The sequence below is a fragment of the Carcharodon carcharias genome, chromosome 10, assembly GCF_017639515.1.
Source record: "Carcharodon carcharias isolate sCarCar2 chromosome 10, sCarCar2.pri, whole genome shotgun sequence".
Taxonomy (NCBI): Eukaryota; Metazoa; Chordata; class Chondrichthyes; order Lamniformes; family Lamnidae; genus Carcharodon; species Carcharodon carcharias.
Genome location: NC_054476.1, coordinates 82,418,505 through 82,443,771, shown reverse-complemented (window position 1 = coordinate 82,443,771; position 25,267 = coordinate 82,418,505). Strand labels below are relative to the sequence as shown.

Genomic DNA, 25,267 nt, shown 5'->3' with positions numbered 1-25,267 from the left:
ATGAACCAGTTGGTATAGACAAGAATAGCTGCAGCTTTTGGTGTTAAAGAAGCTCTATCTAGTGGTAAACATGTGCAGCTACAGAAACAATTTTGTGTCACAAGATTCAAAATGAGGATTGTGTACATGTAGCAAATCTAATAGATAATGGCCTGGATTCTCCGGTAAGTGGCAAACAAATATTAATAAGTCATTCATTACACCTACACTTTCCCATAGATACTGTAGGCTTTTGTACTGCAAGTTACGGTTATTAGAGAGTCAAATCATAGCAGTGCCCTCTACAGGGGATCTGGAACCTGTATGAATAGGGCAAGGAAAGGTGCGTTCCTTAACCAATCAGATTAAAGAATCCTGACTGAACACACAGGGCTGGATTTTCATTTTGGAGGCAGGAATTGCGAGTCGAAAAATTTCCTGACATTGCGATCCCATCTCCACCCCTACAGTGCTGGCTGGCGTGATTTTCATTGGGGGTGGGGGTGGGAGGCAAGGATGGACTGGTGCCAGGCCTGCCACATCACACGCCAGCACGGGAGGTGCAAATGGAGGTACAAGTGGAGATGGGTCAAACCCATTTCAGTGCCAATAAAATGTCCGCCTCTGCCACCCATCTTTGTGCTGCAAGAAATCTAAGGTCGCCATTGAAAGAAGCATTAGCGCTGGAAGTGCTGAAAAACATTGAACTGTGAGTAGTTATGGTCAATGCTGGGCTAATAGCTTGATGTCCCTGTGAAAGTCGGCCCAGCATGAAGGAATCCTTAGTAATGTCACAACCCATTGCATGTTCCTTTAACTTGTTGCCCTGCTGTCTGAGAAACTCAGCTCTGAGGGGCTGCTCGCCCAACCTGTCTCCGCACTCCCCTGCAGGTAGCTGCACACACTCATTTGAACATGCAGCGGATCCCAGCACAGCCCTTAAATCTACTGACCCTCACATCATGCCTATCTCTACAGCCTCAACAGAGGAAGGCAAGCACTGAGTAATCCCCTGGCTAGTCATTGCCTCACTTCATCCTAAGGCATGTGTACTCCTCAAGGAGCTCTGACATCCTAGAACCGTGCTGCACAGTATCAATGCATGCCACACTTGCATTCACATCATGGAATGTTACTGATGAGCTTTGAGGGTTTCCATGCCTACCTCTCATGACCTTCTCTTGAGTTTCACACAGGTCTCCGTGTATACGCCCACGACCCAGGAGTTTTGGAAATCAGGAGGTGGTAAAGAAAGCGGCATCATACCAGGCACCAGTACAGTTACGTGCATCTCAGTGGGTCCATGTTTGGTATTTGAATCAGGGCACTGGGTGTAAAGCACAGCACTAGTGTGCAGGAGGTGTCTGAGGCAGAATCATTTGTCCCCCTGGAGGGGAGAAGACAGTCACAGTGATGCTCCCATAGGACAGTGAAGAAGGGTCTCAGGAGTCACAGTTTAAGGCTCAGTACCTGGAGCAGCAGCAGCAGCAGATGTGTGGCCATCTGAGGTCCCTGAGGCATTGATTGCTGTGAGTGCAGGAGTCCAAGATGCAGACGAGTTCGACCATGTCTTGGGGATTCCAGCACATGAGCTCCTCCCATGAGACAGTGGCCAACCTCATGAAGAGCCACATGTGGCAATACCTGGAGTACGTGCAGGACCAGTGTGATATTTTGTACAGCTATCTTGCTGGGAGTTGGAGTGGAGTGGACTTGTGGGAGACAGTCAGGAACTGAGGAGCGCCTATAAATACAGAGTGGGGATTTGAGTAAGGCCTACCCTTGCTGGCAGTCGGAGCGGAGCTGAGCAGCACACTGTTTCACACTTTCAGCTGTTGTGAAGCAGCAATGGGGGGAGGGGCGAAGAGAAAAAATCAACTATAACATCATAGGAAGCTAGTATGTTGATTGGCCGGTAAGTACTCAGTCTAAGGAACAGCGTGTGAGAAACCGGTTTACTGCAGGTGAGTTCAGGTAGAACTATAAATAAAAAACTTTAAAATAATAAAGCAAAATTTGAAAACTTTAAAATTAAAACAATAAAGATAAAAAAGCAATAAAAATAAAATAATTAAAACATCTAAAACACATAACTGTGTAGTTAAGAAGCAGGTAACCTTTAGTTGTTATTAGCATTCACCAAGCACAGTAAATTGTAGCATACATCAGAAAAAAGTAATTAAAGTAAGTTAACTAAATAACATAAGTCAGAATGGCAGGACAGGTATTATGTTGCAACTGTGGGATGTGAGAGCTTATGGACGCTAAGGCGATCCATGACAAATACGTCTGCAGGAAGTGTAAGCAACTTGAGGAATTCTGGATCAGGATTATTGATCTGGAAACCGAACTGCAGATGCTGTGCAACAGAAGGGAGGGGGAGAAATACCTGGGCAAGTTGTTCCAGAAAACATAATAGGATCATCTGTTTTAGTCAGCAGTGAGGGACAGGAGGATATGACTGTCAGTGAGGCAGGTAGTCGGACCAAGCAGACAGTAGTGGAGGGACTTCAGACTTTGCATTTGTCAAACAGATTTGAGGTGCTCGCAACCTGTGTGGACGAAAGTGAGGCCTGCAAGGTGGGTGAGCTGACTGGCCGTGGCACTGTGGTAGAGGAAGCCGTTCAATTGGAGGGAGCAAAAAGGAATGTAGTGGCAGTAGAGGATAGTATAGCGAGGGTGATTAACCCTGTTCTCTGCAGTGAAGAGCAAGAGCCCAGACAGCTACGTTGCCTGCCCAGTGCCAGGGTTTGGGACATCTGCTGAGGGCTGGAGAGGAACTTGCAGTGGGAGGGAGAGGATCCAGTTGTCGTGGTCCATGGAGGTACCAATAATGTAGGTAGAACTAGGAAAGAGGTTCTTCAAAGTCAGTGTGAGGAGCTAGGTACCAAATGAAGAAGCAGAACCTCAAAGATAATAATCACTGGATTATTACCTGAGCCTTGTGCAAATTGATATAGGGCAAATTAGAATAGGGAGACAAATATGTGGTTCAAAGACTGGTATGGGACAAGTGTATTCCAGTTAGTGGGGCACTGGCACCAGTATTGGGGAAAGTGAGGCCTGTATCATTGGGACAGTTTACACCTGAACTGTGTTGGGACAGCAAATTGCATAACTAGGGAAGTAGAGGGGTAAGGGATCAAGCTTGGATAGAGGTAGCAATTCAAGGTGTACAGTCAAGACAGGAGAATAAAATAGTAACATGAGAAATGAGGGGCAGAGAATGACAGGAAGGGACAGAGAGAAAAAACCTAAGAATACATCAATAATCAAGACAAAACTGAAGGCTCTGTATCTGAATGCACATAACATTGAAGTAAATAAATATGATCTGATAGCAATTACAGAGATGTGGCTGCAGGATGACAAAGATTGGGTCCTGAGGGATACATGACATTCAAGAAGAACAAGAAGCTAGATAAAGGTAGAGGGATAGCATTGTTAATCAAAGAGGGCATTGGTGCAATAGTTAGAGATGACCTTGGTTCAAGAGGTTTGAGTGGGGATGAGGAATAGTAGGGGAAAAAAAGTCACTAGTGGGAATGGTCTACAGGCCCCCTTAAACAGTAGCTATAGTGTAGGACAAATTATTCAAGAGAAAATATTGTGTGCTTGTAATAAAGGGACAATAACCATGAGTGATTTTAATCTACATATAAATTGGAAAAATCAGATTGGCAGTAGTAGCCTGGGTGAGGAGTTCTTAGAATACTTTTGAGATAGTTTCTTAGAGCAGCACATTCTGGAACCAAGCAGAGAACAGGTTATATTAGACTTAGTATTGTGTAATGTGACAGGATTAATTAATGACCTCACAGTAAAGGCACCCTTAGGTAGCAGCGGCCACAACATGATTGCATGTTATACCCAGCTTGAAAGGGAGAAGAGTGAATCTAAGACTAGTATCTTAAATTTAAATAAGGGCAACTATGTGGGGATGAAAGCTGAGCTAGCTGAAGCGAACTGGGAAACTAGGCTAGAGGATAGATCAATAGAGAAGCAGTGGCAGGCATTTAAGGGGATATTTCAGAGTATTCAGGATAAGTACATTCTTATTGTAAAAAAAAATTCTAAGAGGAAGACCCACCATCCGTGGTTAACTAAAGAAGTTGAAGAAAACATCAAACTTAAGGAAAAAGCATACAAATCCGCAAAGACGAGTGGCAGGCCAGATGATTGGTCAGACTATAAAGAATGGCAGAGTATGACTAAAAGGTTCCCAGGCAAAGAAATTAGAGTATGAGAGGAAGGTAGCTAGGAGTGTAGAAACGGATAGCAAGAATTTCTACAGATATTTAAAAAGGAAAAGATTAAGTAAAACGAGTGTTGATCCTCTAGAGAGTAACTGTGGGGGGGGGGGGTTAATAGTAGGTAATAAGGAAATGGCAGAAGAAATGGACAAGTATTTTGCATCTGTGTTCACTATAGAGGATACAAAAAACATTCCATTAACAGTTGCAAATCAGGAGATGAAAGTAAGAGAGGAACTTAGTGAAATTAAAATCATTAGGGAAATGGAATTGAGCAAACTGATGGAGCTACATGCTGGCAAGTCTCCAGGTCCTGATGAACTACATTCTAGGCTCTTAAGAGAGATGTTGGTGTTAATTTTCCAAAATTGGCTAGATTCTGAAAAGGTTCCATTAGACTGGAAAGTAGCAAATATAACCCCTCTATTCAAGAAGGGAGGGAGGCAGAAAACAGGAAACTAAAGGCCAGTTAGCTTGACGTCTGCCATGGGGAAGTTATTAGAATTGATCATTAAGGAGGTTATAGCTGGGCATTTAGAAGAGCTCAAGGCAATTGGGAAGAATCAGCATGGTTTTGTGAAAGGAAAATCATGTTTAACCAACTTATTGGAGTTTTTTGAAAGAGTAACACTCACTGTGGATAAAGGGGAGCCTGTAGACGTACTTAACCTGGATTTCCAGAAGGCATTTGATGAGGTGCCAGGTCAAAGGCTATTGCGGAAAATAAAAGCGCATGGTGTAGAGGGTAACATATCGGCATGGATCGAAGGACAAGGGCAGCAGATGCAGGGAAACACCACCACCTGCAAGTTTCTCTCCAAGCCACACAGCATCCTGACTTGGAGCTATATCACCATTCCTTCACTGTGGCTGGGTCAAAATCCTGGAACTCCCTTCCTAACAGTACTGTGGGTGTACCTGAACTACATGGACTGCAGTGGTTCAAGAAGGCAGCTCACCATCATCTTCTCAAGGGCAACTAAGGATGGGCAATAAATGCTGATGTCCACATCCCATGAATGATCATTAAAAAATATTATATAATAAAAATTTGGCATTGATCTTTACTGTTATCCCTGAGCTTTTGCTGAAAATACATTTTGATAGTTAATATACTAATGTGTTGAGATGTGAGGATATATTCACTGAAAGTTCAACATATATCAGAAGCTCCGAAGACTTGATTCACTTTTAAAACTCTTGTATCAAACAACAAAAACACTAGATGGTGCTCAAAGACTTTAACTTCAGTACAGCCAAACGTGATGATCCAAATCACTCCCATTATGTGTCATGGCTGTCACAACATCATGCTAAAAGGAACTCCTGGGAAATCGACAAATACACTAATCCTTTCAGTCAGTCTTTGAATCATAAGAGGCACAGGGCACAAACAAGCCACATAGCTTCTTTGGAAGGCAGTCTATGATAGCCATCAATGATGCCATGTCAATGAACCAGACTGTTCAAGTTAGCACTGGCATAAATTAGGATCATTAAAAACTTTGCCTTTTATTTTTTAAGTTATAAGTTGTATATTTGTCTCACTTTCCACTTTCACACAAAGAAAATACATCTTTCCAAACGGGTGTTAACAGAAACCCAGTCTGCACTCATAGCATCTGACCTAAGATTGATATGAAAATATATAATACAGAAATGTTACAGTTTGAAGAAAGATTAATATTTTTCTGCCATGCTAATGAAACTCAAGAACTATATTCCTATATCTCATGGAATCTGTCCTGAGGAGGAATGTTTTTCATAAACTGCCCCTTAATGGCATGATTTGTACAGAAACTTCCTTAGTTTCCCTGGACAGTCTCTCTTCCTTCAAACTCACCCATATTTCAGGCTGATGCCGCCACCAGTCCCAGTTACCCAGCCCAAATGATAGAACTGCTTGCAGAGCTCTGGAATCAGGTTCCGTGGATGTTCTTTTTCCTAAAGAAAAAATGGAAGATCTTTTAGCTTCTGAATAATCCAGTTAAAAGGCTGTATGATGGAATGGAGCTAATAGGTGAAGCCCAGCTGAAGGACGCTGCATGAATACTAATACGTGTTTGAGAGTGTTATAAAATTGTTATGTAAATGCTTCCTTTTTGGGCATCACCATCTCCTGTGATGCTTCCAGATAGACCTCAATGGGATTTCTTATTCTTAAGTGAGCAGCTATTAGCTGTCATGGTCCCAAGTCTGCCAGCAACCCCACTTCTGTCATTAGATGGAGCATCAGAACTGAAATTCCCAAAGCTAACCCAGAATTACACATGTTCAGAGATTTCACAGACCCAGAATGCAACGAATCTTACAGCCTTCCTGCCTGGATAATAGAAGTAGGCTTAAAGATTTATTACATACTTCATTTTTATATATGACAACTTTTCTTTAACCACACCATCATTTTGCTATGATCAGCTTTCCTGGACTGGCCTGATGCCCATTGATACAATTTCTTATGGCTTTTCAACTGATTTTAAATAATTTTTAAACCATTTCTCAATGCTTCAATTTGCTTTAAACATAAATAAGCACTGTATATATTAATTTGAATTTCAATGTATACGGAATACTGCTCATTTTTAACTCATTTTAAAAATAAATTGCTTTAACATTTTCTTCGGGTCTATTATGATTACTCAATTAATATTTTACTATCTCACATTTCTACACATAACTGCATTAAACTTTATTAACATGGTTTTTATCAGATTATCTGAACTGTAATTTCAACTTATCATTCATTATTTTATCTAGATGGCCTCTTTCATTAGTTATATCATTTTAGAATGTTGTCAATTATTGGTTAAACGAGTGCGTCAAAGGTAACAAGGACAATATCACGAGTGAATAACACAATACAATAAGACAGGACATAATGCAAGTAGACTGGGCCACCATCAACAGCAGGGAAGGTACTGAAACCTCGTGAGGAACTCAGCAAGGCTGGGGAAGTGGAGGTCCAGCCAAATTTATTTTTGCAGGGTTTAATTTTATTTTGTTCCTCCCTTTCCCGCTTGGTAGCTGGACAAATTAACGACCTGCCTGGCTGCTGGTTGGGAAATCTGAAGGCCAAAGACCTAGAAGTCCAACTGAGGCCTAGGTCAGTCAGTAAAAGAGTGGGAAGGCTACAGAAATATGAAAGAGTGCAGATCAACTGTGAGGAAGAAATAAACACTGCACTGTCGACTGGACAGATTGTCAAACAAATCCAATGGTCTAGGTTAAGCAATAGTCTCTCTAAATGGATCTGTTGCTTTTATTTGTACATGGTAAAAGGGCATCACTGGCAAGGGCAACATTTATTGCCGATCCCTAATTGTCATTCAAAGTTGATGGTGAGCCATCTTCTTGAACTGTTGCAGTCCACGGTATGCCCACAGTGCTTTTAGGGAGTAGATTCCAGGATTCTGAACCGGCAACAGTGAAGCAATGGCGATATAGTTTCAAGTCAGAATAGAGGGCAACTTGCAGGTGGTGTTCCCATCTGCTTACTGCACTTCTTCCTTTAGGTGGCAGAGCAGGCTTTGATATTGCTGTCAAAGGAGCACTGGCGTGATGCTGCAGCATATCTTGTAGATGGTCCACACTGCAGCCACTGTGCACTTGTGGTGGAAGGAATGAATATTAAAGTTAGTGGATGGGGTGCCTTTTAAGTGGACAGCTTTGTGCTCAATGGCATCGAGCTTCTTGAGTATTGATAAAGCTGCACTAATACAAGCAAGTGGAAAATATTCCATCACACTCTTGACTTGTGCCTTGTAGATGGTGGACAAGCTTTGGGAGTCAGGAGGTGAGTTACACTGCAGAATTCTCAGCCTCTGACTTGCTCTTGTAATTACAGGATTTATATAGCCGATCAAATTATGTTCCTGGTAAATGGTGACCCCTGAATGTTGATGCTGTGGCATCCATTGATGGTAATGCTGTTGAATGTCAAGGGGAGGTAGTTAAACTCTCTCATGTTAGAGGTGGCCACCGTTTGGCACTTGATTGGCATGAATGTTTCTTGCCGCTATCAGCCCATGCTTGATTATTATCCAGGTCTTACAGCATGTGGATAGACTACTTCATTAGCTGAGGAATTGTGATTGGTACTGAACACTGTGTAATTATCAGCAAACAGCCCCACTTCTGACCTTATGACACAAGGAAGGACATTGATGAAGAAGCTGATGATTGGTCCTGTGTATTCCTGCAATGACCCCTGGGGCTGAGATGACTGGCCTTCAACAACCACAACCATCTTCCTTTGTGCTAGGAATGTCTCCAACCAATGATTTCCATTGACTTCAATTTTGCTAGGGCTCCTTAATGCCACACTCAGTTTAACAGTGCTTTGATGTCAAGGGCATTCACTCTCACTTCACCTCTGGAATTCAACTCTTGTACCCATGAAGGCTGTAATGAGGTATCGCAGACCCTAAATTGAGCATTGCTGAGCAGGCAATTGGTGAGTGCCACTTGACAGCACTGTTAATGAAGCTTTCCATTGCTTTGCTGATGGTTGAGGGTAGCCTGATGGGGAAGCAGCTGTCTAAATTGAGTTTATCCCGCTTTTTGTGGGCAGGACATACTGGGCAATTTTCCACATTGCTGGGTAAATGCCAGTGTTGTAACCGTACTGGAACAGTTTGGCTAGGTCGTGCTTAGTTCTGGAGCACAAGTCTTCAGCACTACTGCTGGGATGTTGTCAGGGCCCATAGCCTTTGCATTATTCACTGTACTCAGCTGTTCTTTGATTTTATGTGGAGTGAATTGAATTGGCTGAAGATTAGCACCTGTGATGTTAGGGACCACAGGGGAAGTTCATATTAGTCTATTTGTTAGTGTATGTGTTTTTTAAATCTTTGCAGTAGTACACAGCAGAAGATGAACTGAATATGATGGCTGTCAAGTGGCACACCCAGTGTTCTGTATGTTTTACCTAATGTGGAATGAGGTAGCTCATTATCAAACCAAACAATATTAACTCAGTCTGCCTTAAAGGAGTACACATGTTTAAAACATGGAGATGAAAGCCAAATACTGCGGATGCTGGAAATTTGAAATAAAAACAAAAAATGCTGGAAAAGCTCAGGTCTGGCAGCATCTGTGGAGAGAGAAACAGAGTTAGTGTTTCGAATCTGTATATGGAGGTCCCCTTTAATTGAAAAGGAGTTTCAGTGTTATGCTCCCAGATAATGTGATAATTGTTAACAGGTAGGACAATGGGAATCAAATACTATAGAAAGCAGGCAATCAGCCCACCGAAAGCAGCAACTAAAAACCACTGAACTCAAGTAGATACTTGAGGCATACCTGGACTTGTGACACACCCTCTAAGTTGCATGCATGAGACTGAACGGAGGAACAAGATAGTTGCAAAAGCACAACAGCAGATACCATATATAGCATCTGGTGTCTCAACTTTTTGTGTTTTCCTGTTCTCTATAAGGCGTAATTTGTCAAGCTTTTGAGAGAGAAAAATAACAAGCATCATAGGTCAGATAAGGAAATCAAGAAAGAGCTGGGAGTCTGTCCAGCCATTGAAATCTGCAAAAACACTGGCTAATTCTGGTTTGGTGGCATGAAGAGTTTCTGAATGGTTAATTATGAAAATTGTAATCCATCTGCGTGTAGTGGATGTCAGGTGAAGAAATGGAGAATTTACATGATTGGGCAAAGGCAAAAAAATGGAACAATGACACTCCAGCTCCAGAAGGTAATACTTAGGACAGTGTGTTTAGTTTTACCATGCTTTATCTTGTCACATGGGTGACCCTACAATCAGGAAATGCTACTTAGAACCAGTCTGGTGGCCAGCACTCACTGTTTGAACACAAGATGATGCAGAACCCACTTGAGTTGGTAAGTATAATGAGCCACCTTCCCCAAACTTGAACTCATCCAAATCTCTGCTGCCCTTCATTAGTTGCAAATGGAGTGAGTATTTAATTGTATTCACACGATGGGCATTAACTGGGAACTCAATTGTTCTCTTTTATAAAGGAGCAGACTGAAAGTGTGATTGTTAGTTTTGGAATTGCATGCTTGTAATATGTGTCTCTATAAATAAAAGTACATGTGTGTGTAAGCCTAGGTCCCAGTTCTATTGTGGCTGGCTGGCTATCTGAATTGTAATGCCTGTATCCTAACTTGCACCAAGTCCCCTTCGGTCATCATCTCATGTTGCTCACTGACCCACATTGACTCCTGGTCCAGCAACATCCATGTTAAAATCTTTGGCAAAAACAGAATTACCTGGAAAAACTCAGCAGGTCTGGCAGCATTGGCGGAGAAGAAAAGAGTTGACGTTTCGAGTCCTCATGACCCTTCAACAGAGGGCTTGTTTTCAAATCCCTCCATGGCCTCACCCCTCCTTATCTGTGAAACCTCCTTCTGCCTTTTGGCTCTCCTGATATCTGCGCTTCTGGCCTCTCATGCATCACTGATTTTAATGGCAGTGCCTTCAGCTGCTTGGGCCCCAAGCTCTCGAATTCCTACCCTAAATCTTCCTTTCTTAAAGTCATGCCTTAAAACCTACCTGTGCAATCATGTTTCTATCCTGATATTTCCTTATGTGGCTCAGTATTTGTTTGATAATACTCCTGTTTTACTGCATTAAAGGCATCATATAAATGCAAGTTGTTGTAGTAGTACTTTTGTAAATCAGTCTTCATATTTAGAAAGAACCTACATTTATTTAGCACCTTTTTGGGTCTTCAGGACATCTCAAAGCTCTTCACAACAAATGAAGTATTTTTGAAGTGCAGTAAGTGTTACACAGGAAATACAGCAGCCAATCTGTGTGCAACAAGTGTTAATTGTATAGATTAAGGTTGAAAATTAAGGTTAAGTGTCTACGGGGTGGGAGAGGCACTCATTGGATAATTACTTGTATTGCTTTCTGTGACCAGTGGACACTGGGGTGCATCATCAACACTGGAAATTACATTTTAAGCTTAAAAGTTTCGTCTGAAGTTCTTTTGTTAATTTGGGGTAATAGTGCCCTTTCAAATGGGCAACTTAATTGGTTAAGGGTTCAACAGAGGTATAAAGAGACACTTATTGACACTGGTGGTGGGTTGTAAAGTTAAAAGCTATACATTTGTGCTACATTGCATGTCCAGCTCTGAACTGGCAACCAGTGTGCATTCATTGTCAAACAAGAAATCGCAAAGTATGTCCTTGGAAACCTTGGTTCACCTGGAGGCATCTCAGATTGAGCAGCTTCCCATCTATGCGATATGTAGCATGGAGTTGTTCTTCAATGTGACAACTTTGGCCTTACGATCAGCACAAGGAAACATGAAGTAATGTACCAGCCTGCTCCAGGAAAACTCTATCTTTGAGCCCAAGGTTTCAGTCCATGACCAGAGCCTGTCAGCAATGGATAAGTTCACTTATCTCAGCAGCACACTCTCTTGAGCTGTCGCTATCGACAACAAGGCTTCTTTTTTTAATTCATTCATGGGATATGGGTGTCATTGGTTAGGCCAGCGTTTATTGCCCATCCCTAATTGCCCTTGAAAGGTGATGGTGAGCCGCCTTCTTGAACTGCTGCAGTCCATGTGGTGTAGGGACACCCACAGGTGCTGTTAAGGAGGGAATTTCAGGGTTTTGACCCAGTGACAGTGAAGGATCAGTGGCTTGGAGAGGAACTATCAGGTGGTGGTTTCCAAAGAATTTCTAAAGCAAGAATAACCTTCAGCAAATTTCGAACATCAGTCTGGTAATGCAGAGGAATAAGGCTGCCTTCCAAAAAGAAAATCTATCGAGCAATAGTCCTGCCCATTTTGCTCGACATAGGTGAGACTTGGACTGTGTGCCAGCGTCATGCAAAGAAGCTCAACTGCATTCACTTGAGCTGCCTTCAGAAGTTTCTAAAGATCAGATGGCAGGAAAAATACCAGATACTGAGGTGTTCATCTGAGTTGGTATGCCAAACATCCACACCATATTGAGACAGTCACAACTGAGTTGGGCTGGCCACGTAGCCAAGATGCCTGATGTGTGCTATTAAAGTGAATCTTCCTGGAGAACTTCAGTCTGGGGTGTGCTCTCAGTGGTTAAAGGAAGTGTTGCAAGGATACTTTGAAAGCTTTGCTTGGGAATTTTAATATTGTTTTGACTCCTGGGAGGCGGTCACCCATTTTGGTTGCATCTGGCGCAACCAAATGGTGTGACCTCCTTCAAAAGCAAACACATATCAAAGGCAGAAAGAAAACACAAGGAGAGGGAATTCCGAGCCAGCATCTCATCCAATGCTTAATCGTCTGTGGTATCCTGTCCTATTTGTATCAGAACCTTCCAGACGCAGTTCAGTCTTAGCAGTCACCTATGTACCCACCGGAACCCTACCAAATATTCCAGATGATGACCATGGTCATCTTCGCCTCAAAGGATGAACAAGAAGACATTTGTAAAAAAATAAAAACAAAAAAACTGCGGATGCTGGAAATCCAAAACAAAAACAGAATTACCTGGAAAAACTCAGCAGGTCTGGCAGCATCGGCGGAGAAGAAAAGAGTTGACGTTTCGAGTCCTCATGAGTTCTGTCGAAGGGTCATGAGGATTCGAAACGTCAACTCTTTTCTTCTCCGCCGATGCTGCCAGACCTGCTGAGTTTTTCCAGGTAATTCTGTTTTTGTTTAAGAAGACATTTGTAATGTCTCACTTTGTGAATAAATCTAAAACTGGGTAAATATTGTCTTCTGGTCTCCTTCTTCACCTGGCTGAAAGTCATGTAACAACAAAATCCCAATAAGGTGCTTAATCGAGTAACTCATTTTTGGTCATGTTAGTTGGGGGATTGGCACAAAATGCGTAGTGTGAATGAACAGTTAAGATACCAGATCCAAATAAATGTATAGAAATGCTGTACCTCATACAATAACTAATGGTAATGTATTCAACAGTAAATGGATAGTAACAGGCTTCAAGGGGACTGGTGAAATGGGCAGACACATGAAATATAAATTTAATTCAAAGAGGTGTGAAATGATGCATTTTGATAGGAAGTATGAGGACAGGCAATGTGAGCAAAGGGTTACAATTTTAAAGCAGGTGTGGGAACAAAGATACCTGGCAATGTATCGTTGAAAATGGCAGGGCAAGTTGAGAATTGTGTTTTAAAAAATATACATATTGGATGCTTTGCTTTCCAGAGGTACAGGGCCTGACCTTCCATGAAGTGGCAATCAGAGTAGGATTGCCACTTTGCCCCAACTTACTTACTTTGTAATCTTTTTGATTCTGTCTTGCCCGGCCTTCCAACTCAGGCTGGCCAAGAACTATGCAGGACAGCATGCTCCTGAGGCTGCTGAGTCAGGGGCAAGGAGGTCACACCCTTTTTTTTACAGCCGGATGGTTCGGGGGGGTGGGGGGGAAGGGTGGACGGTCTGGGGAGGGGAAATCCCTTGGGGAGGGGGGTTAGTCAGGGTGTGGGGTGAGTACCCTGCGAGTTCAGGAGTGTGGGGGGGATTCCCATGGTGGGTCAATGTGGGTTTGTGCAATAGTTACCCAGAAGCTAGAAGTGGTTTTAATTCTTCTAACTTTTTCTGGGTAACTATTGGTATAGGACAGTTGGAACCATCCGAAGTTGCGATTTAAATCGCATTTTTCGATGGTTCCCAATGCAGGGCAATTGGCCACTGGAAGTTTGCACTTCCCAGGCAATTGCTGCACAAACCTTACCTGGGAACTTCTTTGGAGTACTCCCCAAGTTACACTGCCCTGGAGCTTAGATGTTACAGCCCATAGAGAACAAAAGTAAGGATGTTATTATTAAACCTTTAGAAAGAAAAACAGTTGCTTAGTCTCAGCTGGAATATTATGTTTAATTTTGAGCAGCACTTTAGGAAGAATGCAGAAGCAATTTACCAGAATGGTACTAGGGATGAGGGATGTTAGTTATACAGAGAGACCAGAGAAGCTGGGATTGATCAGAATGTTAAGTAGAGATTTGATAGAAGTGTTCAAAATCATGAATGGTTTTGTTAGAGTAAATAAAGGTAAACTTGTTTCAAGTGAAGATGCAAAAAATTTGGATTTATTTTAAAGTGCTAGCCACAACCAGCAGCTAAGGCATCAAAGTATACACAAATAGTCGCAGCCTTACATGAAAGCTATAAACTTGTACAAAGGGCTCAGGTGTAATTTTGCAATTAGGAAATAGGAGACACATGGGCGGGGACACGGGATAACTCAATCAAGAAATGGGGAAAAAAACAAAAAAACTGCGGATGCTGGAAATCCAAAACAAAAACAAAAACAGAATTACCTGGAAAAACTCAGCAGGTCTGGCAGCATCGGCGGAGAAGAAAAGAGTTGACGTTTCGAGTCCTCATGACCCTTCGGCAGAACTTGAGATCGAGTCCAAGAAAGAGTTGAAATATAAGCTGGTTTAAGGTGTGTGTGTGGGGGGCGGAGAGAGAGAGAGAGAGAGAGAGAGGTGGAGTGGGGGTGTGGTTGTAGGGACAAACAAGCAGTGATAGTAGCAGATCATCAAAAGATGTCAACAACAATAAAACAAAAGAACACATAGGTGTTAAAGTTAAAGTTGGTGATATTATCTAAACGAATGTGCTAATTAAGAATGGATGGTAGGGCACTCAAGGTATAGCTCTAGTGGGGGTGGGGAGAGCATAAAAGATGAAAATAAAATAAATAAATAAATATTTTTTTTTCTTTTTCTCTTTTTATAATGGAAATAGGTGGGAAAAGAAAAATCTATATAATTTATTGGAAAAAAAAAGGAAGGGGGAAAACAGAAAGGGGGTGGGGTGGGGGAGGGAGCTCACGACCTAAAGTTGTTGAATTCAATATTCAGTCCGGATGGCTGTAAAGTGCCTAGTCAGAAGATGAGGTGTTGTTCCTCCAGTTTGCGTTGGGCTTCACTGGAACAATGCAGCAAGCCAAGGACAGACATGTGGGCAAGAGAGCAGGGTGGAGTGTTAAAATGGCAAGCGACAGGGAGGTTTGGGTCATTCTTGCGGACAGACCGCAGGTGTTCTGCAAAGCGGTTGCCCAGTTTACATTTGGTCTCTCCAATGTAGAGGAGACCACATTGGTAGCAACGAATGCAGTAGACTAAGTTGGGGAAAATGCAAGTGAAATGCTGCTTCACTTGAAAGGACTGTTTGGGTCCTTGGACGGTGAGGAGAGAGGAAGTGAAGGGGCAGGTATTGCATCTTTTGCGTGGGCATGGGGTGGTGCCATAGGAGGGGGTTGAGGAGTAGGGGGTGATGGAGGAGTGGACCAGGGTGTCCAGGAGGGAGCGATCCCTACGGAATGCCGATGGGGGGGTGAAGGGAAGATGTGTTTGGTGGTGGCATCATGCTGGAGTTGGCGGAAATGGTGGAGGATGATCCTTTGAATGCGGAGGCTGGTGGGGTGATAAGTGAGGAAAAGGGGGACCCTATCGTGTTTCTGGGAGGGAGGAGAAGGCATGAGGGCGGATGCAGGGGAGACGGGCCGGACACGGTTGAGGGCCCTGTCAACGACCGTGGGTGGAAAACCTGGGTTAAGGAAGGAGGACATGTCAGAGGAACTGTTTTTGAAGGTAGCATCATCGGAACAGATGCGACGGAGGCGAAGGAACTGAGAGAATGGGATGGAGTCCTTACAGGAAGCGGGGTGTGAGAAGCTGTAGTCGAGGTAGCTGTGGGAGTCGGTGGGTTTGTAATGGATATTGGTGGACAGTCTATCACCAGAGATTGAGACAGAGAGGTCAAGGAAGGGAAGGGAAGTGTCAGAGATGGACCACGTGAAAATGATGGAGGGGTGGAGATTGGAAGCAAAATTAATAAATTTTTCCAAGTCCCAACGAGAGCATGAAGCGGCACCGAAGTAATCGTCGATGTACCGGAGAAAGAGTTGTGGAAGGGGGCCGGAGTAGGACTGGAACAAGGAATGTTCCACATACCCCATAAAGAGACAGGCATAGCTGGGGCCCAAGCGGGTACCCATAGCCACACCTTTTATTTGGAGGAAGTGAGAGGAGTTGAAGGAGAAATTGTTCAGCGTGAGAACAAGTTCAGCCAGACGGAGGAGAGTAGTGGTGGATGGGGATTGTTCGGGTCTCTGTTCGAGGAAGAAGCTAAGGGCCCTCAGACCATCCTGGTGGGGGATGGAGGTGTAGAGGGATTGGACGTCCATGGTGAAGAGGAAGCGGTTGGGGCCAGGGAACTGGAAATTGTTGATGTGACGTAAGGTGTCAGAGGAATCACGGATGTAGGTGGGAAGGGACTGGACAAGGGGAGAGAGAAGGGAGTCAAGATAACGAGAAATGAGTTCTGTGGGGCAGGAGCCAGCTGAGACGATCGGTCTACCGGGGCAGTTCTGTTTGTGGATTTTGGGTAGGAGATAGAAGCGGGCCGTCCGAGGTTGGGCGACTATCAGGTTGGAAGCTGTGGGAGGGAGATCCCCAGAGGAGATGAGGTCAGTGACAGTCCTGGAAACAATGGCTTGATGTTCAGTGGTGGGGTCATGGTCCAGGGAGAGGTAGGAGGAAGTGTCTGCGAGTTGACGAAATGGGGAAGGCCATTTCGCACTGTCTGCTAGCTATCTTCAAAATAGATAATGCCCAGTCTCTGCACTGTAATTACTGTACAAGAACACAATTATCAGCCCACCGGGGGGGGGGGGGGGTGGTGGTGTCATTGTGCTGTGGCCTTTGTCTAACAAATACCATTAAGTTGTAACTGATAGTAAAAGATATATAAACTCTGCTCATTTCAGCCTCGGGGGTGCAGCGCCTGGATTGCCCAGCGTTTGCTCCCTGCGTGCATAATAAAGGAACCACTTGAATCTTGCATCTGGACTCCGAGTGTTGAAATTTTGTACCAGAGTATTCCTCGGACCTTTCACAAGCACCAGAAAGGTCAGTGGCCAGAGCACACAGACTTAAGGTTATTGGTGAAACGGCTTGAAACCAAACATGGCAGTCGGGAGCAACAATTCAGCCAAGGACACAGTGTTGATCACTAACCATGTCTGCAAATGATGCCACAAAGAGGCAGCATGGAGATGAGGAAGAGAACAGGGACAGCAGAATTAAGGACTCCCGAGGTCACAGTGTGACAGTAGGGAGAAAAACCTTTAGGTCAGGCATTCTGACTGACTCAGGCAGGGAAAGAGGCCATCAACAGTAAGCAAGCAAGAAATCACAGGCTCATTTAGAAGCCCTGGTCACTCAAGTGCTTCTTGGTGCCTAGGGAACCACCAGTTACACTACCTTCCAAAATAGCAAATCTTCAATGCAATTTTTTTCAAATAGAAAATCTAATAGCTCTCTCCCAACAGTGGTGGAGAGTGATGTGGGTACAGATAACCTGAAGTGCACTCCTCTGTGATGGAAAGAGGTGAGGGAACAAAAGGATGGCATATTCAGGATTTTTTGATATTTGGAAGAAAAGACACTTTCAATGTTCGGTTTTCAAAGCAGAGAAGTGTATTAACACAAACTTTACAGTAAGGTGCTACTTAGATAAAATGATAAATATACTAATAGAGTCTGTTTTCTCCAAAAGCTGTAAATAATAAATAATTCAACAGCTTGCCTGACAATTAACAAACACCACGCCCTTTGTATGGTGAAATCTCTTGTCCCAAGTGCTCAGCAAGATGACCTTTCCTTCTAGTTCAGGACAGAGGAAGGTAAAAACAAATAGGTAGAGAAACATGCCTGGTCCAACTAAGCCTGCCAAGACATTCAAGATTTTAAACAGAATGCTGCAGGACAAAGATTTCATCAGACTAAGAAGGAAAATGTAGAAGTTAAAAGCTATTTTATTGTCGTGAGAGATAGAAAGATTGCGCTCACTGTCAATATGGTGGCCAGATGTCCAGTTTTGCACTGGGCAGTCAGTTTTTAGCTGGTCTGGCCACTGTCCAGTATCAGACGGCTTCATATCCAGCATTGTGTGCCTTAGTATACCTACCTCAGTGAAGTACTGGCAGGAGCTCTTGCTTGTTCCTTTCCCCATCTGCCACAGTCTCAAAGTGACAGGGACGCAGAAAACTGTTTTTTCATACTTTATTCCCACCACCCACACACATTGGAGCCGCACTGAATCTCCGAATGCGATAATGACGCAATAACGTCATCCCTGTACATAATGACTCCACCCTCTGCGCATCACAATGCTGTCCAGTATTAGTGGCCACTGGCAGTGGCCATCCTATTAACCAATGGTTTTTAACTTTGTGAAGCTCCTTACACTTGATTTTAGAGGTGAGGGAGAGGGAGAGGGATAGGGATGAAAGCTTTAAGGAGGTGATTGGTAGTGGAGAAATGGAGCAACATGTTAACATGGCTTTGCAGGATGACAAGACAGTAAGCAGTCTTGGCAGAAGAATGTGACGCCTGGCCAGGTTTGGCGATAGATGATTAAGCTAGTTTTGAGTCAGGTGCCTTCAACTCTGCATCTTTTGGACTTGGGGGAGTGAAGATTGAGGCTGTTTGGGGAAACAACTTGAATGGGATATGGGAACATTTTGCGGAGTACAATTCAGAGATGGGAACGATTAAGCAAGACAATACTAACAGAGGTATTATGGCAAATGAAGAACGAAAAGGTAGGTATGAGTGTGAAAGTAAGTAATTTGGGAGAAAATATTTATCCAGTGGTGGAAGCTGAAGTAAAGCAGGTAGGGAAATGAAACTTTCTGCAGGAAGTTTTGAAGCAGGTCTCGATTAATGGCACCATCGCCAAATAGTTAACTCTCCACCACTTCTATCTCAGACAATCATTGGTCACAAATTAACTCATTTCACTCAATTTTGTGTCAGCTGGTGACAAACAGCAGGCTTGCCTCTTTCAGCATTGCTACATATTTGTAGGTACCAGTAAACCTCCATTATTTGACTCTTGGTAAGTTATTTAATTTTCATGCAGAGCATCCTGATCCTATTCTCATCCCACATCAGCATACTTTCACTCTTCATGACATGTCAGTGAATCAAGATTTTCTGGCAACACCGAGGCTAATTATAAGTTGCTTCATTCCTTGCACAACCTTCTGCAACAGGAAGCTAAATCTGTCAGATTTGTTATGCTCAGCTGCAAAGAAGACACAGGTCTCCTGGTTTTAGTGAATTCTGGCAAGTTTACCTGTGAATGGCAGATGGTGACATGAGATCTCTGCTTTGGGGACTGGCAGTACTGGCAGTCACCATATAGTAGAAACATTATAATGTCCCCTCAGCTGCCCCAGCTGAGATGAGACTGAGCATAGGCAAGGAATACAACACAAGGCATTCCCTGTGCTAATGTAGTAGCCATTCACAATATAGAAGTGATGAACGTTCACATGGCGGGGGATGGGGGGTTCTATATTCATGATAAGTACATGCATTACTTTGTTGCACAGGACAGAAGTAAAGTTCCTGAAGAGTCACAGATTTCCACTTGAACAGAATCAACTTTAAGAATAAATTTACATTTCAGTTTCTGACTGCAAGGATCCATAATTCCTACCTGCCACATTTTGTAACAAACATTTTAATGTGGAGCCATTCCACCACATCTTAAAATAACTGTCAGCTCAGCCAAACAAAGACGCAGATGTACTTTAGCCGACATTATTTTTAAAGCAGCTCATTTTCCCTTTTCCTTTTTTCAAGAACTTGGCATATGGCATAATTGTACACTATGCCCTGTCCCCTGGGTCCCACACACACTTCATGGATCTCACAACTGTCAATTGTAATGATAATTTTTTGAAGGGAGTAGATGTCTCTGTTACAGATCAATTACTATGTGTCATGGTGCTAAAACATTTCTTGCAATTATCCTCTTGAGTTATTACAGCAATTACAGCTCTGTACTCAGAGTACTGAGATGCTGAAATTAGATTCTAAGGAGCTGTAACACCTGCCATTAGAAGGCTGTGCAGATGGGGCAGCACAGCAACTTATCTTCCCAACAATAATGTGACTTATTTAGGTCACAATTCTGCAACAGAGACCTGTAATAATCATCTTAATAATAATGATCCAGTACCTTTTGTTTTAAAAAGCACCGTTGTTCTGCATTCCAATTGTTTTGATAAACTTTCTGATATTGTTTGTTTGCTAGAAAGCTGCTGCAGAAGCTGCACAGTTCAGTGTCCCAACTTCCTATAGATGTGCTGTCAAAATCTACACAGGACTGACAGTTCCAACTTTCCCTGCACTTTACAACTCCAAGGTCTCTTTGAAGAGTGCTATTAGAAGAAAGGTTACATTGCGGATTCTGCCAAAGTCCAATTTTGACTTAATGAAAGATACAACTCTTAACACAGTTGGAGATACATTATTTTATAATAACCTTCCTCTGAATAAATAATGATTCTGTTTTGATTAAAGGTTGTGGGAGTGCCACAGCAAAACTTACAGGGTCTTTTTTTAAATCAAATGCTGTGCTCCTATATCAATCAGAGTTTAAAATCTCTAAATGGGAATGAACTTGCTGCTGAAAACACAGCTCAGTGAAGCTCAGTAATATATGGTACTTAACAGCATAGGAACAGGAGCAGGCCCTACAGTCCCTTGACCTTCTTTGGCCATTCAATGACATCATGGCTTATCTGTATCTCAACTCCATCCGCCTGCCTTGGCACCACATCCGTTTATATCCTTGTCCAGCAAAACTCCATTGATTTCAGATTTTAAATTGTTAATTGAACTAGCGTCTACTACTTTTTGGGAACAGAGTTTCACCCTTTACATGAAGAAGCGTTTCCTAAATTCTCTCCTCAATGGCCTGACTCTGATGTTAAGGTTATACCCCCTTATCCTTGACTCCCCCAACAGCAGAAAAAGTTTCTATCTACCCTATCAATTCTGTTCAAAATCCTAAAAAACCCAACCAAACCAGCCCTCAATCATCTATAATTCAGGGAATGCAAGGCTAGTTTATATCATCTCTCTCAGAACTTAACCCACAGAGTACTGGTAACAAACTGGTGAATTACGTTCCACTCCTTCCAAGGCCAATGTATCTTTTCAGGGCTCCATGCCCAGAACTGCCCTTCAGAGGTGGTCTAGCCAAATCTGGGATAGACAGATTTTTGGTCTTGCAGGGAATTAAGGGAAATGGGGAGCAGGCGAGAAAATGGAGTTGAAGCCAAGATCAGCCATGATTGTATTAATTGGCAGAGCCAGGCTCAAAGAGCTATATGGTCTACTCCTGCTCCTATTTCTTGGTTTCTTAACCAGGGCATAACTTCCTCCACTTTATATTCTAGACTTTCTTAACCAGGGCATAATTTCCTCCACTTTATATTCTAGACTTCTACTTCTAAAGGCTAACATTTCTTTAGTCTTTTTGATTATTTTTGTACCTAATCATGACATTTTAATACATGGACCCTAATTCTCTTTGGACCCTTACTGTTCCAAGCTTTTCAACATTTAAACACTACTCAGATCCTTCCTTTTTTGAGGTCATCCATCCAAAAAGATGACCTCACGCTGAGTGCAATGAAATGCATCCTGCGCAGTTTTGCCCACTCACTTAAACTATCAAAGTCTTTTCTGTAATTTAATGCTCCCAACTACACTACTACCATGCAACAATCTTTGTGTCTTTGGAAAACTCGGTTATATGGTTTTCTATTGTGTTATCTAAGTTGCTAATAAATATAATGAATAGTTGAGGCCCCAGCAGAGATCCTTGTGGTACACAACTAGTCCCTTCCTTCCAATTAAGTACATGTCCCTTAATCCTGCTCTTGGTCTTCTAATCAGATCCACGAGCTTTGATTTTAACTAATCGTGCAACATAAAGCTTGTAATATTTGTTGTATCTATCCCCAGTACAAGGAACTGAACTGTGAATCCCATCACAGCCAGACATCCTGCAACAGTTAAAACAGTGTTCCTCCCCCATCTGGTCAGAGAAAAAATGTTTAGAAGCCATTGGGGTCAGGATTTCAGAAAACTACAACTACACATTTCAAAGAGGTCTTGGGGATATATTGTGCAGGCATGCTTGGAAATATAAGCTGTGGAGGAAGAAAGAAACAGCTCTGGCAACATGTAAACACAAATTCATCACTGAGTGCAGCTAGTTAGAATGTGAACTTGGGAATCTGGTGCAGTTAAAGAGGAGGGAAGCAGGTAAGTGATTGGTTGGTGAGTTGCTCATTTATCTTTCAAAACTTAGGTAATTTATCAGTAATTGTAAGGTTTTATTAGTAAGGTTTACTAGCAGTAGTAAAGCTCATTGGGAGTAGTTGGATTTACTAATTATAAATTTAAAAAATAACAATAAATTATTAAAACATAATAAAGATGGCAGGGCAGGTGATGCATTGTGACTGCAGAATGTGGGAGTTCCTAGACACCAGTGTGATCCAGGGCAAACACGGCTGTAGTAGGTGTCAGCAGCTTGAGGCTCAGAGTTACTGAGCTGGAGACCAAGCTGCAGACAACACATCAGGGAAGGGGAAAGTTACCTGGACACTTTGTTCCAGGAGACGGTCATACCCCTTAGGTCAGGGTCTTCTGATTTGGTCAGTGCACAAGAGAGTGTGACTGCAAGTGAGGCAGGTAAAGGGATCGAGAATGTAGAACCAGAGGAGCCTCTGCCCTTACAATTGTCCAATAGCTTCATGGTTTTTGCACCTTGTGGGGATGAAAGCGGAGGTTGCAGAATGGATGAGCGAACTGACCGTTGTAAAGTAGTACAGGAGGCCATTCAAGTAGGGGGAGTTAATAGGATTGCAATGGTAGTAGGGGACAGCATAGTCAGAAGGATAGACACAGTTCTCTGCAGTAGGGAGTGTTTGTCCAGACGGCTGAGTTGCCTGCCCAGTGCCAGGGTTTGGGACAGCTGCTCGGGTCTGGAAAGGAACTTGCATTGGGAGGGGGAGGATCCAGTTGTTGTGGTACCAATGACAGATAGGTCTAGGAAAGAGGTTCTGCTTAGGGATTATGAGCAGTTGGGGCTAAATTAAAAAGCAGAACCTCAAAAGGTAATAATCGCTGATTATCTGAGCTACAAACAAATTGCCATTGGGTAAATAAGATTAGAAAGTTGAATGCGTGGCTCAAAGACTAGTGTGGGAGAAATGGGTTTTGATTCATGGAGCACTGGCTCCAGTGCTGGGGAAAGTGGGAGCTGTACCTTTGGGATTCACCTGAACCATGCTGGGACCAGTGTTTTGGCAAGCCTTACAACAAGGGTGGTAGAGAGGGCTTTAAACTAAATAGTGGGGGGAAGGGATCATGTGAAAGGAGATATAGTAAATCAAAGGGTAACAATGAGGCACCAGAGCAGGGTAGTGATTTTGGGTAAAGATAACCAGAATGTGGCAGGAAGGGACAGAGAGTACAAATTTAGTACACTAGCAGATAAGGCCAGAGATTACAAAAATGGTAAAAAGACAAAGCTAAAGGCTCTGTATCTGAATGTGCACAGCATTCAGAACAAGATGGATGAACTTTGGCACACATAAAAATAAATATGTATGACCTGATAGCCATCACAGACATGGTTGCAGGATGACCAAGGATGAGACCTGAATATTAAAGGATATTTGGCATTTCAAAAGATAGGCAGCTAGGGAAAGGTGGTGGGGTAACTCTGTTACTTAAGGATGTCATTAGTACTGTACTGAGAGATGACCTTAGCTCCAAAGAGTGAGATGTAGAATCAGTTTGGGTAGAGATAAGAAATAGTAAAGGTAAGAGCTCACTTGTGGGAGTAGCTTATAGACATCCTAACAGTAGTTACACTGTAGGACAGAGTGTACATGAAGAAATAAATGGGGCATATAAGAAAGATATCACAATAATCACAGGTGACTTTAATTTACATGTAGACTGGATGAATCAGATTGGCAAAGGTAGTCTGGAAAATAAGTTACTAGACTGTATGTGGGACAATTTCTTAGAGCAGTTCTACAGCCAACCAGGGAGAAGGCTATTCTAGACCTGGTAATGAGCAATGAGACAGAATTAATCAATAACCTCATGGTAAAGGACCTTTTAGGTGGCAGCAATCATAACATGATAGAATGTCAAGTTCAGTTTGAAGGGGTTAAGTGTGGGTCTAAGACAAGTGTTTTAAAGCTGAATAATTATCTAATTATAAGGGTATGAAACAGAGCTAGCTAAAGTGAACTGGGATACTAGTTTAAAAGGTTGGACAGTAGAGATGCAGTGGCAGACTTTTAAAGTCATATTTAATAACTCTCAACAAAGGTTTAACCTGGAAAGAAAGAAAGAAAGATTCTTTGAGAAGAATGCATCATCCGTGGCTGAATAAAGAGGTCAAGGATTCTATGAAATTGGAAGAAACAGTGCACAAATCTGCAAAGATTAATGGTTGGTCAGAAGATTGGTCAGATTTTAAGAACCAGCAGAGAATGACTAAAGAAGTAATAAGGAAGGAGAAAGTTGAGTATGAGAAATCTAGCTAGTAATATAAAAACAAATAATAAGAATTTCTACAAATATTGAAAAAGTAAAAGGGTAACTAAAGCTCATGTTGGTCTTCTAGAGAGAGAGTCTGGGGAATTGATAATGGAAAACAAGGAAATGGTGGAGGTGTTGAACAGGTATTTTGTGTCTGTCTTCACTGTAGACGGCTTAGGAAACTAGCTGTAGAGTAGGTGCATTGGTTATAATCTTTCAAGATTCCTTAGATTCTGGAAGGGTTGCAGTGGATTGGAAAATAGCTAATGTAACACCTTTATTCAAGAAAGGAGGGAGGCAGAAAGCAGAAAACCATAGGCCAGTTAGCCTAATACCTATCATAGGGAAATTGCTAAAATTCATTGAGGAGATTATAGCAGGAAACTTAGAAAATCATAATGTGATCAGGCAGAGTCAACATGGCTTTGTGAAAGGGAAATCATGCTTAACTAATTTCTTAGATTTTTTGAGGAAGCAACAAGGTGCATAAAGGGGAACCTGTAGATGTGGTGTATTTGGATTTCCAAAAGGCATTTGATAAGGTGCTACATCAAAGGTGTGGGTTGGCAAGCTGTAACTTGTGGAGTGTCACATGGGGCCTCAACTATTTACAATCTATATTAATGAGATAAGAGAACATGGGATA

General features: G+C 42.6%; 1 protein-coding gene across 1 annotated transcript in view; it reads right to left on the bottom strand.

The window, feature by feature from the left end:
* LOC121283192 (APAF1 interacting protein) overlaps positions 1-25,267 on the bottom strand; it is a 56,768-nt gene that overhangs the window by 30,061 nt on the left and 1,440 nt on the right. Inside the window, exon 2 of the mRNA XM_041197439.1 lies at positions 6,076-6,176. Within this exon, the coding sequence (XP_041053373.1) occupies positions 6,076-6,176 (101 nt within the window). The remainder of the gene's footprint in view (positions 1-6,075; positions 6,177-25,267) is intronic.